General features: G+C 42.2%; 1 protein-coding gene across 2 annotated transcripts in view; it reads right to left on the bottom strand.

Moving 5' to 3' along the window:
* LOC116978510 (coagulation factor XI-like) overlaps positions 1 to 16754 on the bottom strand; it is a 99255-nt gene that overhangs the window by 12695 nt on the left and 69806 nt on the right. For both annotated transcript variants that reach the window (XM_033029703.1, XM_033029693.1), the window contains 6 exons: positions 15515 to 15674; positions 15147 to 15256; positions 11060 to 11219; positions 9172 to 9278; positions 6992 to 7142; positions 6802 to 6911 (listed from right to left, as the gene is read on the bottom strand). In XM_033029703.1, coding sequence (XP_032885594.1) covers positions 6802 to 6911; positions 6992 to 7142; positions 9172 to 9278; positions 11060 to 11219; positions 15147 to 15256; positions 15515 to 15674 — 798 coding nt within the window. The remainder of the gene's footprint in view (positions 1 to 6801; positions 6912 to 6991; positions 7143 to 9171; positions 9279 to 11059; positions 11220 to 15146; positions 15257 to 15514; positions 15675 to 16754) is intronic.

Below are 16754 nucleotides of genomic sequence, written 5' to 3' on the forward strand. Positions count from 1 at the left end.
CAGAGCCTGGGAGCTGCCCTGGAGAAGGCTCTGTCCTCAAAACTGCGGAGGTTGGACGTGGATGGAGAGGAGACCGGCTGATGTGGATCTGAGGGACCGTGAGGGTTGGTAGGGGGAGAGGAGGTCAGTGAGACATGGGGGGGCCAGATGGTGGAGGGCTTTGTAGGTGAGGATCAGGATTTTGTAGGTGATCCGGTGGGAGATGGGAAGCCAGTGAAGTTGTTTGAGGACTGGAGTGATGTGATGCCAGGATTTGGTGTGGGTGATGAGTCGGGCGGCTGCGTTCTGGACCTGTTGGAGTCGGTTGATGTAGGTGGAGCTGATGCCAAGGAGAAGTGAGTTGCAATAGTCCAGTCGGGAGGAGATGAAGGCATGGATGAGTCTTTCAGCAGCGGGAGGTGTGAGAGAGGGTCTGAGTTTGGCGATGTTGCGGAGATGAAAGAAGGAGGTTTTTTTTTTGGTTTTTTTTTAATTATTTTTATTAGAAGTACGATAAATTACAATAACACACAACACATAAATCTTAATACATTTTTTGTACCGCTTCATTTTTTTTTTAAGCTTTAAGAAAAAGATAGAAGTAAGGAAAGTAAAGAAGGTGCGCAAGAGTCGTGAAGTGCAAGAGAGTGTTGGGAAAAGAAAGCCCCTTAGAAAAGAAGTTAGAGAAGGAAGTAAAGTAAGAAAGTAGACCCTAGAAAAGAAAGAAAAAGAAAGTAAGGACAATCGCTCTATTATAACATTAAACTCCGCAGAAAGACTACCAACCAAGTCTGTTTTTGTTGTTTTACCTCCCATTGCCAGGTCCTGATACCATTTATTTATTTATTTATTTTTAAAATTACTATTGCACCTCATGCTTGTAATAGGTCCATAAACGTAGACCACGTCTTTTGGAATTGGTTTGCTTTACCTGCTAAGAGGAATCTCATCTCTTCCAGATGTAATGTTTCAAACATATTTGATGTCCACATTTTTATTGTTGGTGTGGGCGCATTTTTCCAGAATTTAAGTATGAGCTTTTTTCCCATTATTAGCCCGTAATTGAGTAAATTCTTCTGATACACGTTTAATTCAGGGATACCTTCCGATATCCCAAAAATGATCCATTCTGGTTTTGGTACCAGTTTTATTTTAATTAATTTTGAAAAAATATCAAATATTCCATGCCAGAATTTTTGGATTTTTGTACAAAAAACAAAATAATGCGCTATGGTAGCTTCTTGACACAGACATTTATCACAGATTGGTGAAACATTAGGAAAGATTTAATTTAATTTAGTTTTTGAATAATATAGTCTATGTAATGTTTTGAATTGGATAAGCGTATGTCGTACATTGATCGAGCATTTATGCACCTGTAGTAAATGATTATCCCAGCTCTCTTTTGAAATTTTTATAGCTAATTCTTGTTCCCAGTCTCTTCTAATTCCATCTGTTGTGGGTATTTCTATGTTTAAAATGATATTATATAAGTACGATATTAAATTAGCTGATTCCGCCTTTGTCTTCATTGCTTCATCCAGTAAGTCGGAAGGCATATTATGATAGTCTTTTGTGTATTTTTTCAAATAATCACAAATTTGAAGATATTTAAAATATTGGTTATTTTTCAAATTATATTTCAGTTGTACTTGTTGAAATGATAGTAATTTTCCCACCATACAGATCTTCGAGCGTTTTGATTCCCATTCTTTCCCATTGTATAAATGATTTGTCTATGATTGATGGTTTAAACGATGGGTTATTGGCTATTGGTATTGAGAGAGATAGGTTTCTTAATTTTAGATTCTGTTTTATTTGTTTCCATGTTCTAATTGTGCTATGTATAATTGGGTTTTTATTATAATTTTTATTATTCAGATTTATTGGTGAGAGGATAATCGCTCCTATATTACTCGGGGAGCAGTCCCCTTTTTCCATTACAATCCAGTCCGCCTGCTGGGCAGAATTGTCCAGCAGGTGAATCATATTTTTAATATTTACTGCCCAATTATAATACATAAAGTTAGGGAGCGCTAGACCCCCCCACTCTTTTCGTTTATTAAGGTGTGTTCTTTGTATTCTATGGGGTTTATAATCCCATATGAAATTTGTAATGTCTGAGTCCAATCTTTTGAAAAACTGTTTTGGGAGATATATAGGTATTGATTGAAATAGGTATAGAATTTGTGGTAAGAAAATCATTTTTATAGCGTTTATTCTGCCTATTAAGGACATCGGAAGTGTTTTCCAGAATTTAATCAAATTATTTAATTTCTTAAGTAAGGGATTATAATTGGCTTTAAACATATCCTGGTAATTTCTAGTAATTTCAATTCCCAAATATTTGAATTTTTCTGTAGCTATTTTAAAGGGGAATTTCCTGAGGTGTGTTGAGTCTTTTGGTTTTATCGACATAATTTCACTTTTGTTCCAATTTATTCTATATCCTGAAAAGGATCCAAAGTCCTCAATTAAATTTAATATATTCGGTATACTAATTTGTGGTTTTGTGATGTACAGTAGTACATCATCGGCATATAGGGATATTTTGTTATTTGAATATTTTGTATTATAACCGTAAATATCCAGGTGTGTTCTTATTTTTTCAGCAAGGGGTTCAATTACCAAAGCAAATAACAGCGGAGATAATGAACAACCTTGTCTATTGCCCCTTGATAGTTCAAATTTCGAGGATAATATATTATTAGTTAGTATTCTAGCCGTAGGTTTGTTATATAATAGTTTTATCCATGCAATGAAGTTCTCTCCCAATTGGAATTTTTGCAATACTTTAATCATATAATCCCATACTACTTGATCAAACGCTTTTTCTGCGTCCAGTGAGATGATAGCTAACTGAAGCCAGTGAAGTTGTTTGAGGACTGGAGTGATGTGATGCCAGGATTTGGTGTGGGTGATGAGTCGGGCGGCTGCGTTCTGGACCTGTTGGAGTCGGTTGATGTAGGTGGAGCTGATGCCAAGGAGAAGTGAGTTGCAATAGTCCAGTCGGGAGGAGATGAAGGCATGGATGAGTCTTTCAGCAGCGGGAGGTGTGAGAGAGGGTCTGAGTTTGGCGATGTTGCGGAGATGAAAGAAGGAGGTTTTAATGACATGGCGGATGTGAGGCTCAAGGGAGAGGGTGGAATCAAAGATCACGCCAAGGTTGCGGGCCTTGGGAGGTGGGGAGACAGTGGTGCCGTCGATGGTGAGAGTGGGGTTATTGATTTTGCTGAGTGTGGCTTTGGAGCCTATGAGGAGGAATTCTGTCTTATCGCTGTTGAGTTTGAGGAAGTTATGTTGCATCCAGGTTTTTATAGCTGACAAACAGGAGTTGATATGGGAGAGGGGGGGTTGTGGGGGGATTTGGTGCCGAGGTAGATCTGGGTGTCATCGGCGTACCCGTGGAAGTCCAGGTTGAAGTGGCGGAGTATCTGACCAAGGGGGAGGATGTAGATGATGAAGAGGAGGGGGCCGAGTACGGAGCCTTGGGGAACGCCTTGAGTGACTGTGGCTGTAGCAGAGGTGTGGTTGTGGAGAGAGATGAAGTGGGATCTGTTGGAAAGGTAGGAACGGAGCCAGCTGAGTGCAGAGCCTTCAATGCCGAGGTCTTTGAGTCTGGTGAGCAGGATGTTGTGGTTCACTGTATCGAAGGCTGCGCTCAGGTCGAGGAGGATGAGGATGTTGAGGGAACCAGTGTCAGCAGAGGTGAGGAGGTCGTTGAGGACTTTGAGGAGAGCAGTTTCTGAGCTATGGAGGGGGCGAAAGCCAGATTGGAGGGGTTCAAGTAGGTTATACGCAAGGAGGTGGGAATAAAGTTGCGACGCAACGATACGCTCCAGGGTTTTTGAAAGAAAGGGGAGGTTTGAGATTGGGCGATAGTTAATGAGAGAGGAGGGATCAAGACCAGGTTTCTTTAAGATTGGTGTGACAGCAGCAGTTTTGAAAGCGGAGGGGACAATTCCTTGGGACAATGAGGAGTTGAAGAGATTAGTGAGGTAGGGGCAGAGAACGGGGAGGCAGGACTTCAGCAGGGGAGTGGGGAGAGGGTCGAGGGAGCAGGTAGTGGGTTTGGAAGAGCTGATGAGTTTGGAGATTTCAATAGGGGTGACCAGGTCAAACTGGAAGAGGAAGCAGTGTGGAGGAGGGGTAAGGAGGTCAGTGGAGATGTTGAAAGGAGGGGCCTTGGTAGGTGGTGGAGTAGATGCTGGGGAGTCGGGTACAGGGGATAAAGATTGATAGATGGTGCTGATTTTATCAGCGAAAAAGTGGAGGAATGAGTTGCAGAGAGCCGGAGTAGAGGTAGGGAGAGTGTTTGCTCGAGGCTTGAGGAGGTTGCCCACTGTGGAGAAGAGGGTTCTGTGGTTTAGGCAGGGATCAGTGAATATGGAGGAGAGATAGGCAGATTTTGCAGCAATGAGGGCATCTTTGTAATCAGTGAGGTGGAGTTTGTAAGCTTCAAGGTGGACTGTGAGAGATGATTTCTTTGTGAGTCGTTCAAGTCGGCGACCAGTCTGTTTCAGTTTACGAAGTGCAGGTGTGTACCAGGGTGAAGATGTGTTGAAAGTTACGGTTCTTGTTTTGAGGGGGGCCAGAGTGTTAAGGGAGGTAGACAAGGTGGAGTTGAGATGGTTTGTGAGATCATCAGGTGAGATGGGGGTTGAGTCCAGGGGGAGAGTGGTGGAGAGGAGGTCAGAGAGATGGAGGGGATCAATGGATTTTAGATTACGGAAGGTGATTTCTCGGAGGAAGCGGGGGCGAGGTGTCGGAGAAGGGATGGTGAACCGTATAAGCTTATGATCAGAGAGGGGGAAGAGGCATGGATGGAGGTCGAGTACCGGTTGATTTGTGGAGCAGACCAGGTCAAGGATGTGACCTTTGTCATGGGTGGGAAAGGTAACGTGCTGAGTGAGAGAGAAGTTGTCAAGTAAAAAGGCGAATTCAGATGCGAGCTTGCAGGTGGGGGAGTCCATGTGAATATTTAAGTCACCAAGTAGCAGCAGACGTGGGGAGAGGGATGAGGCAAGTGTGAGGAGTTCAGTGAAGTCAGATAGGAAGGAGGGGTTTGGTTTAGGTGGCCGGTAAATGAGGATGACTGTCATGGAGGAAAGGGTTTTGAAGGCGAGGAATTCAAATGATGCTACTGGTGAGTTCAGTGATCCGAAAATTCTGGTTGAAAATAACAGCGAGGCCACCTCCATGGCGGGAGGGGCAGGATTTGGAAATGTAATTAAATCCAGGTGGGGATGCTTGATTGAGGGAGAAGAAGAACCGTCCGTGTACAGCCACTCCCAGATAAGTAGGTCTCAGATTTATGTAAGAGCTTTGCGGGAGTAGCTGGGAATCTCCCACTGCCACACTGCACCAGTCACATGTGGACAGGATCAGAGGCCCATTCACCTGAATGGGGTTTTCCAAGCTGCTGTATGTGGTAAAAGATGTTACCTTGCTTTTGCTCCATTTGATTCTGTGCTCATATATTGATCAACGATTAGTATTTTAATATTTTTTATTATTTCTTAATTAATTAGAGCAATTTTAATAATTTGTATATCATTGACGAACTCTGGCTGAAAGAAAATGACCGATGAACCCTTCCAGATATGATATCCTCCTGTCAAAGGCTATCCAGGCACTCTGGACACGTGCTCCGCAATATTTGTGCTATGCTGTGTTCAATGCAGAGACTTCACTACCTTTCCATGGGCACTGTAAACACCTTACTATGGGCAGTGTAACACCGTGCCATGGTGACTGTACACATCGCACCACGCCTTGCCCTGCTCACCCCTCACTACACATTGCCATGGTCACTGCTCTGACCTCACTACACCTTGCCATGGTGACTGTACACACCTCACTACACACTGTCACGATCACTGTAATACACCTCACTACGCCTTCCCCTGCTCACTGTACACACCTTGCCATGGTGACTGTACACACCTCACTATGCCTTACCCTGCTCACCGCTCAGCCCTCACTGCATATTGTCCTGGTCACTGTACACATCTCACGACAGCATTCTATGGTCACTGCATGACTTCACTGCACCTCACCCTGGTCACTGCAACTCCCTCATTCTCTCTGAGCATCCTCAGCATTATAATAATTGATTAAATGAGTCAGTTATCTGCTTCTCTTATTGCATGTGCAGCATGGTGTTCATTGTACACGTACTAACCACGTTTGCATGGGCAATGCACAAGAAACCCGATACAGTTCTTCATCTATCAGTTCTTTCCACTCATTAACCAGCTTTGATTTATCACGGTGGCTAAAATGTTACCTACATAACAGACTGCCACAGAATGAAAACAAAACCTGTGGAAGGTAGGAGAAGAAAAAACACAAAGTGCTAGAATAACTCAGAGGGTTAGAAAGCATCCATGGAGAACATGGATGGGTAACGTTTTGGATCAAGACCCTTCTTCAGACTGTCCCCAAAACATTGTCTATCCAAGTTCTCCATAAATTCTGTCTGACCCGGTAACTTACTCCAGCACTTTGTGTCTTTTTTTTTATAAACAAGCATCTGCAGCTCCTCGTGTCTACCTGTGGTAGGAGGCTGGACATTAACCCATGGTCCTGAAGATTGGAAAGTGATTGATATCATGTCCTTCTGCTTTGTACATTTCAATGAACTGTTTATGCAGACGCCTTTAACAGAATGGTTCTCTGTCCACACGCGTCATGGGTACTACCTGGAGCTGGAAGGGCATAAATCATGCTCAAAAAAGCACAATTGGTCTAAATTCCTTGCTAATCCCCTTCACAGGGAATTTAATTCTCCAATATTCACTCTGCCAAAATATTACTTACTCGTGGTGTTCATTGTACAAAGCCTCAAAGAAAAACCAGAAACAGCTCCAATAGATTCATCTATTTTTAATGGTAGTCCATTATCGGTCTTTTGTAAATAGCAATTGCACCTAAAACAAAGGAAAAAAGTCATCAGCAGCCTTCAAGATTTTAAAATTGGCAGATAAATGTAAAATAAAAATGTTTATACATTTCCTGATTGCAGGTTTCTTCGAAGGTAAAAAATTGGCAATGTCTGTGATCTGTGCAGCTGTTTTGACAGTCCCCATGGCTCCCAAGTTGCTTAACTTGGAGTATTTTCCCTTCAAATGATTTGTTATGAAAAACCTTGGATTCGCAACCTGTAAAGTAAATACGGTGGAACTCAACATTCATGCCGAAGGAAAAATGGAAGAATACAAGAGCTCACAATGGGTGGCGCAGTAATGTAGCACAGCACTAGAGACCCAGGTTAGAACATAGAAAATAGGTGCAGGATGAGGCCCTTTGGTCCTTCAAGCCAGCACCACCATTCATTGTGATCATGGATGATCATCCACAATCAGTAAACCGTGCCTGCCTTCTCCCCATATCCCTTGACCTCTTGATCCTGACCTCAGGTGCTGTCTGTGTGGAGCTTGCACATTTCCCTGTGTCCTCCAACATCCCAAAGACGTGCAGCTCTGTAAATTGCTCCTAGTGTGCAGGGAGTGGATGCAAAAGTGGCATAACATTGTTGGTCAGCGTGGACTCTGCCTATTTCCTATTTCCATGTTGTGCTGTACCTCTAAATGTAAAAAAAAACATTTCGTTTTTCACTACAGTGCCAAAGATCGCAATAAAAAGACGGCAATGCAGTTTCATCAGTGCATTTATGGAATAAAACTATGTGCCTGCACCTATTTCATTATTGGTGAAAAAGCAATACTCTTTCGAATAATACTCAATTGCACCATAGTCTAATCTTAACGCTGTGATTACATATCCAACTCCTTGTCACCCTCAAAGCTTGCACACACAAAAAGAGCTTCAGCACGCCATTATTTAAGTTACATAGATACATAGACAATATGTGAAGGAGTAGGCCATTAGGCCTTTCGAGCCAGCATCACCATTTAATATGATCATGGCTGATCATCCACAATCAGTACCCCGTTCCTGCCTTCTCCTCATATCCCTAGATTCTGCTAACTCTTAGAGCTCTATCTAATGCCCCTGTCCCACAAACCTGAACGGAAACCTCTGGAGACTTTGAGCCCCGCCCAAGGTTTCCGTGCGGTTTCCGGAGGTTTTTTTCAGTCTCCCTACCTGCTTCCATTACCTGCAACCTCCAGCAACCACCTGCAACCTCCGGGAACCGTACGGAAACCTTAGGTGGGGCGCAAAGTCTCCAGAGGTTTCCGTTCAGGTTTCCTAAGTGGAATTGGGACCATAAGTGGGACAGGGACATTACTCTCTTTTGAATGCATCTAGTGAATCGGCCTCCACTGCCTTCTGAGGCAGAGAATTCCACAAATTCACAATGTGAAAAAGTTTTCCCTCATCTCAGTTCTAAATGGCATTTCCCTTATTCTAAACTGTGACCCCTGGTTCTGAATTCCCCCAACATCGGGAACATGGAGAAGTTTGAACCATAATAATAGGTGAGATTGCACATTACACAGCAAATGCCTTTCTGGAGGCTGTACTGCAATCATGATGATGCATATTACTTGCCCTTGTTGATGTCTGCCTGGTTGTGTGGAATTGCTAGCTAGCCATCAGCACTAGCCAACCCTGCCCTCCAAACTAATGCACACAAAAATAACAACAGTTAAAACTGGCTGAGAACTAATTTCATAACTGATGACAGAAAATCTATTTTGGACAGTTAAAATGATCAATGGGTAATGAAAGTTTTCAGATATTGTATAGGCTCAAAAGCTGTAAATTTTTACAAAATAACCATGTTAAACACAGTGTGCGGTGCTTTCTTTCTTCTCTGGTTATTTGATCAAAGAAGAACTACTGTTCTTTCCACCTCCACAGTTATCCTGTAACTTCTCCCGCAGTGCAGTTTTATTTTGCCAGCATGAGACCAACACACTGGGTCCAATGGCAGATCATTGATCCATGAAAGAAAGTCAATGAAACGGAGGTTCAAACTGCTTAGGTACAAAGGGTACAAGGAAATTGAAAAGTGCTGGCAAAGAAAACATGGAAAAGCTAGTAGTGTAGTGAATAGTGTAGTGTATCTAAATCTAAATTTTATTAGTTATTTAATTTATGACATCGGATGGAAACTGCATATCAAATCGCGTTGCGCTTATGTGCAATGACAATAAAAGATATTATTTTTATTATTATTATTATTATTATTATTATTATTATTATTATTATTATACCACATACCAGGAATGTCTGAGCAACTTCGCAGTGAATAACCAGTCACCACCTCACTTAAAGGCGTAGAGGAGGAAGGAAGTCCTGATTCTGTTTTCTTCAAGTAACACCAATTTCTGCAGATGAATTGAAAATGAATATGAACCTGTTCAGACATATTTTTGTTTATAATTTATATTTCTCAACTTGTTAGTGTTAAAATTTACCCTCATAAAATATAGCACTTGTCAGTATCACAACCCACTTTATCACAACAGCGTTTTGACATGTCCAAAGACATGTGAGATTGAGATACTGCAGTGGAGTTGACTCAGTAAGGCTCCAATCCACAATCCTGATCATTCTCTAGGTCCATTCACAGCCCAATTATTTTCTCCGGCACGACCCATGACCCTGATTTCCCTTCATCTGGCCCTAAACTGACAAGCCAACCTCTGACTGTTGATCTATCTTCCTTTGACTTTTCTTATGGTCCTACTCTAAGATTTACTACCATTTTTTCCAGAGATTCTACTATGATAGAAAGACAATTGTGCCAATTCAGCCTCAGCAGTTCCTGAACTTTCAAGCAGGAAAAATGATTATTGCTGCACGACATGTATGCATCATCTCTGCTGTCTTATGGTTGACGTTGAAGTGAAATTGATCGTAGCATTAAAATTATCAGTAAAACTCAGCAGGTCAGGCAACATCTTTGGGGACATTGAAATTAAAATTATTGATTATACACAGTAGGTCAGGCAGCATCTAGGTTAATATTTCCATGTTCTTTCAATAAAACTGGGAAATGTTAGAAATTAAGCAAGTTCTAACCTATTTCTACTTCTCTCTCTACCTTTTCCCAGTTCTGACAAAAACTAGATCAGCACCTACAATATTAATTTTCTTTGTCTTTCGACAGAGACACCTTATCTGACGGCGGCACCTTATCAAGGCCTTCTGAAAATCCAGGAAAATCCACTGACTCTCCTTTATCTATCCTGCTATTTACTTCCTCAAAGAATTCCAACAGATTTGTCAGGCAAGATCTCCCTTTGGCCTATTTTATCATGTGCTTCCAAGTACTCAGAAACTTCATCCTTAATGGTGGACTAAAATCTTATCAATCACTGAAGTAGGGTTAACCGGCCTATAGTTTCCCCTCTTTTGCTTTGCTCCCTCCCTGAAGAACAGTTGAAGTAACATTTGCAATTTTCTAGTCCTCTGGGACTACTCCACACTCTCTAGTGATTCTTGATACATCACCGATAATGACTCCACAATCTCTAAGGCTACCTCTTTCAGAGCCCTGAATCTATCCATAACTAACTTAAACTCAATAGAACAGTGGTTGCTGATCCAAAAAGGCTCATCCACGAACATTTCATCCACTTTCCCCTCCCAATTTCCTAAGATTAGATCAAGAGTTGCCCTCTCCTGTCGAGAGCTCTCAACATATTGTCTGAAGACATTTTCCTGAACACATTTGACAAATTCTGCCTCGTATAAACCTTCTACACAATGATATTCCCAGTCAATATTGGGGAAGTTAAAATCCCCTATTATGACAACCTTATTAGTTCTGCAGCTGCATGCAATCTCCTGGCATATTTGCTCTTCAAATTGCCGTGGACGCTTTTGTGACCTGTAGTGCACCCCCAAAAAGGTGATCATTCCTTTCTTATTTCTCAGCTCCACCCACACAAGAAACAATGATTTCAGTCTAATAATATTCCAGTTCGGCTGATAAAAAGTCATTGATCTAAAATAAGTCCACCTCCATCTCTACAGAAGCTGTCTGCCCTGCTTCCAGAATTTTCTGTATTTTCTAGTATTTTACAATGCCTTGTATTAATGCAGTAGCTCACCTGGACAATACAAATACAAAATATTGTAATACCTTTTATATTGAACTTACTTCCTGGAATCCTTTGTCCATTTATTGTTTACGTATGTAAAAAACAAACAATTGGGGTAGTATGTGCAAATCAATTGACATGTTTCAGCACTAGGAGCCAGTACATGTTTAATATCATTCCCAGGGAAATCAACATTCTGTAAAAGCCTTCTTCTGCAAGCTGTATTGAAAATACAATGAAAAAAAGGCTTTAATAGACATAAAAATCCTATAACATGCTTTAAATGTCAAACAAGTGAAAGACTAAGAAAAAAAGATACAGATTTATGTGGCACCTTGGAGCCTCGAAGGTGTTTTCCTGCCTTTGAAGCTCGGGTGGCAGAGTGACGCAGCAGTAGAGTTGCTGCCTTACAGTGCCAGAGACCCGGGTTCGATCCTGACTGTGGGTTCTGTTTGTTTGGAGTTTGTATGTTTTGTTTTGTTTAGTTTAGTTTAGTGATACAGCGCGGAAACAGGCCCTTTCAGCCCACCGGGTCCACGCAGACCAGCGATCCCCACACATTAACACTATCCTATACTTTTAAAAATAAATTGGATAGGTATATGGATGGGAAAGGAATGGAGGGTTATGGTCTTAGTGCAGGTAGATGGGACTAGGGGAAAATAATTGTTCGGCACGGACTTGTAGGGCCGAGATGGCCTGTTTCCGTGCTGTAATTGTTATATGGTTATATGGTTATACCCTCTAGGGACAATTTTTACATTTACCAAGCCAATTAACCTACAAACCTGTATGTCTTTGGAGTGTCAGAGGAAACCAAAGATCTCGGAGAAAACTCACGCACGTCACGGGGAGAACGTACAAACTCCGTACAGACAGCACCCGTAGTCAGGATCGAACCCGAGTCTACGGTGCTGCATTTGCTGTAAGGCAGCAACTCTACCGCTGCGCCACCGTTCTCCCCATGACTGCGTGGGTTTCCCCTGGATGCTCCAGTTTCCTCCCACACTCCAAAGAGGTACGGTTTTGTAAATTAATAGGCTATGGTGAAGATTGTAAATTGTCCCTAGTGTGTAGGACAGTGCTATTGTGTGATTGCTAGTCAGTGTGGATTCGGTGGTCCGAAGGGCCTGTTTCTGTGCTGTATCTCTAAACTAAACTAAACTAAAAGTATTCCTAAAGTGATGTCTTTACACAGCAAGATCCCACTTAATTAATGGTAACAATATGATAACGTGCACCTTGAAGTGACAATGATTACAGTCATAGAGTCAAAGATTAGTTCAGCACATCCATGGGGTACTATGCAAATTCCATCTGTCCAAATTGGGACTAATTATTCAAAGATCAATTATTTGGATGAGAGCATACAGGGCAAGATTAGCAAATGTGCTGATGATACAAAAGTTAGTGGTTTAGCAGGTAGAGAAGATGGTTGTGAAAGATTACAGCAGGATCTGGATCGATTGGCCAGGTGGGCGGAGGAATGGTTTATGGAATTTACTACAGAAAAATGTGAGGTGTCGCATTTTGGGATGTCGAACAAGGGCAGGACCTACATAGTAAATGGTAGATCATGTTGCAGTTGTTTTAGATGTTGGTGAGACCGCATTTAGAATATTGTGTTCAGTTCTGGGGTCAATGTTATAGGAAATCTATTGTCAGGTTTGATTCAGAAAATATTTATGAGAATGTTGCCAGAACTAGAGGGAGGTTGAGTAGGCTGGGTCTCTATTCCATGGAGCGTAGGAGGATGAGGGAAGATCTATGGAGGTATACAAAATCATGAGAGGAATAGATCGGGTAGATGCACAGAGACTTTTACCCAGAGTAGGGGAATCGAGGACCATTAGGTTCAAGGTGAAGGGGAAAAGATTTAATAGGAATCCGAGGGGTAACTTTTTCACACAGAGGGTGGTGGGTGTATGGAACAAGCTGCCAGAGGAGATAGTTGAGGCTGGGACTATCGCATAGTTTAAGAAACAGTTGGACAGGTTTGGAGGGTTATGGACCAAGTGCAGGCAAGTGGGACTAGAGTAGCTGGGGCATTGTTGGCCGGTGTGGGCGTGTTGGGCCAAAGGGCCTGTTTCCACAATGTATCACTCTATAATAAACCTTACCAGTATATGGGAATTATCTTCTTACATCCACTCTACTTTGTCTCAAAATTTTGGAGTCGGTGGATAATAATGAATGCAACAATTTAAAGGAATTCTTCACATCACATAATCTACACAATATATCTTTGGAAAATAACATGCAATCAGACATGTTTACAAAAGTACTGTAAATTAATATGAGGTGCCAACCAACCAGACGAGTACTTCTTGCCAGGGCCGGATTTAGATGAAGAAAGGCCCTAAGCTATTTCACTTGTGAGCGCCCCCCCCCCCCCCCTCCCAATCCCCCACCCCCACGACTAGAGGACCATGACTACCCGACAGTGACAGTGTGACACTTTTAGATCCTACTGTATGTTGTCATTAAACTGTTGGTTTTAAAATACATATTGGATTCAACGCGGAGCGGGCGATGTCTTACCTGGATCGCCGTTTGAAGCTCTGGAGTGTTGGGCCTGCGGCAGGGATGGGGGTTTGGGCCGGGGGAAGGCAGGTGAGTGGACTGAGGCCAAGGCGATGTCTAGTGGGGGTTGGTGGGTGGTCAGGGGGTAGGGGGGTATGAGGACTGTAGTGTGGGTGGGGAAGATCTGGGGTCACATGGTTTGAGGGGAATGGGGAAGACCCAGTGGAACAGCCACTGAGATTACCAGGGTTGGCTGACTAGCACTAGGACCCAGCGCAGTCAAACCCAGGGGAGTGGGAATCTGCAGCGTGGAAACTTCAGGACCGGTGCTGAGTCCAGGCTGCAGGTAGGTGATGGCTGTGGGCTGCTGGAGGGCAGTGGAGTGGCCAGGGTCAGCGGGCAAAGAGTAGGAGGTCCCGGTGGGTGGATGGTGGGTGAGGCAGCGAGGTGAGTAGGCTCCCCTAGATCTCGAGGCCCTAAGCTTAAACTTGTCTAGCTTATACGTAAATCCGGCCCTGCTTCTTGCGCTTCTGATCATGCCGACACAAAGTGGATTAAGGAAACAAACTGTCAGCACCCAAGGGTGGTACAGTGCCACAGCTGCTAGAGCTGCTGCCTCACAGTGCCAGTGACCCAGGTTCAATCCTGACCTCGGTTGTACACTGTGTGCATTTTGCACGCTCGTCCTATGACAATGTTGGTTTCCTCCGGGTGCTCCAGTTTCCACCCCTATCCCAAAGACACAAGGGTTTGTAGGTTAGTTGACCTCTGTAAATTGCCTGCAGTATGTAAGGAGTGGATGAGAAAGTGGGATAACATAGAACTAGTGTGAACAGGTAATCAATGGTCGGCATGGACTTGGTGGGCCAAAGGGCCTGTTTCGATGCTGTATCATTTAATAAATTAATCAAACAAAATTATTTTGCACCACTTGTTACACACAGTCCAAAATCAGTTGGAAACTAATAAGAATAATGCTCTGAATATTAACAATCTACTTTCTATTGGTGGTAGTTGACAACATCCTTCACAATTATTCAATCCATAGCATTTGGAGCCAAAAGCTTGTCAAGCAAACATTAACGAACACCAAACCCTGGATAATTAATTATGTCACAGCAGTGCGCACCAGTAATCAAATTCTGAATGCTCCCCATTTGAGCTACTGAGTTAATTTTAATAATAGACTGGCTGGAAGATTGCAACCTTCACGTGGTCCGCCCTGTTTCGACGAATGCAATCAACCCGGTGTGCACAATCAAATAAGATCAAATAGACAAGTTGTCCTACAACTTTAGGCTGTGCACACCATATGCAAGAAGAAGAAGAAGAAGAAGAAGAAGAAGAATAGGCTAGTATTTTCCCCACTACACAAGAAAAGTCCATTAAAAAGTCTCTAATGCCGCACATTGGTTCAAGTTAGTTATAAAAGTAATGCTGCTACAATTTTTGCACATATATCCAATACACTAATTTATAACATAAATAATAATGTGAGTGAATTGAGTTCAATCAGCTGTTTCAAACAAAACTCTGTCTATACAACGCATATAGTCGTGTAGATAAAATCAGGTCCAACTCATTCATTCTGTGCACCAAAAAGCTGAGCTTGTTACTTTTTACCTTGACTTGATAATCCACATTCCTTTAAGGAAAATCCAGACACAACATTGTTGAGAAGATGAATTCTACTTGGAATTCCTTTTATACTCTTTTTCATGTGGCATATCTGACTAAAGAGAGAAAAAGCAAGAACACTGAAATCACCTTAATGTTCTGACAATCCAAATAGATACATATAATTTAATCTCCGTAGACATTTGATTTTAATTCATTTTGTTTCCATTTATTTAGAGGTTGCTGAGAAAATCTCAAATTCTGTGTTGATCTATTTATACTGTTCCAATGCTCGTTAAAATCAGACAGTTTTACCTGGCAATATAAATGTTTAAACTGCTTATGGAAGGTGATATTAAAATTTCTGAACCTACCGTCGAAACGTTTCCGAATAACTTTGATTTACATATGTGAAGAACTGGCAATTACGATCATTTGTGCACTGTTGTTGGCAATCCTGATAGTTTATTGCATCAGAATAACGGAAGTCTTCCCCCAGAAAATCCACACCCTCATAGACATCAGAAACACAGGCTGCAAAATCAATACTCAAATACTCAAATCCTTTTGCTATGAATGCAAACATACCATTCGCTTTCTTCACAGAGAAATAGGTGGAAGACCCTTTGTCAGAACTGAGAAGAAGGCAAAAGAAGCTTGAAAACCCTGCAGTTATGTTGACACTCTCCCCTGTGCTCTATGCTGCTTTACAAGCCTTCATTGTCACCTTTTCTGTTCTGACAAAAGTTCTTCCTCCTGACGCATTCACTTGTTTCCCTCCCTGCAGATGCTGAATATGTCTCACACTCTGCCTTCATCGACTCTTTGCTTACTTCTTTAAAAATAGCTCAGCCAAGTTCGTGGGACATGATCTCCTGCGCAAAAAGCCTGGAAGAACATTTTGCATCCAAGGATGGTGGGATGAGATGAGATAAAAGGGTAGGTGTTGTACCCCCTGCAGTCGCACAGAGAAGTGGAATGGTTGGTGGAGAAGAAAGAGCGGACAAGGAAGTCATGAAGTCATGAAGGGAATGATCCTTTTGGAAAGCTGAAAAGAAAGGAAATGTTGGAAATGAAAAGAATGAAAATGAAAAGAAAGGAAAAGGAAAAGGGGTCACAGTTTTTCACACAGAGAGTGGTGAATCTCTGGAATTCTCTGCCACAGAAGGTGGTTGAGGCCAGTTCATTGGCTATATTTAAGAGGGAGTTAGATGTGGCCCTTGTGGCTAAAGGGATCAGGGGGTATGCAGAGAAGGCAGGTACAGGATACTGAGTTGGATGATCAGCCATGATCATATTGAATGGCGGTGCAGGCTCGAAGGGCTGAATGGCCTACTCCTGCACCTATTTTCTATGTTTCTATGTTGCAACAGCTGGCAGAATCTCATTGAACTTGTAGAAGTTTTGACTTTTTCCAATCTAGTTCTATTCTGCAGAAACATGTGGTAAATCTCATTCTATCTTTGCATTCAACCACTAACCTTTTGATTGCATATTTCAATGATTACCTATTTTTACTTTGAGTTTGAGGCAATTGAACGTTTTTTTTTTAAATTCCTTCATGGGAATAACTACATTAAAGCATTAACGCATGGACTGGAAAGTAATGCCAGG

This window comes from Amblyraja radiata, chromosome 1 (genome assembly GCF_010909765.2).
Source record: "Amblyraja radiata isolate CabotCenter1 chromosome 1, sAmbRad1.1.pri, whole genome shotgun sequence".
In the NCBI taxonomy this organism is placed as follows: Eukaryota; Metazoa; Chordata; class Chondrichthyes; order Rajiformes; family Rajidae; genus Amblyraja; species Amblyraja radiata.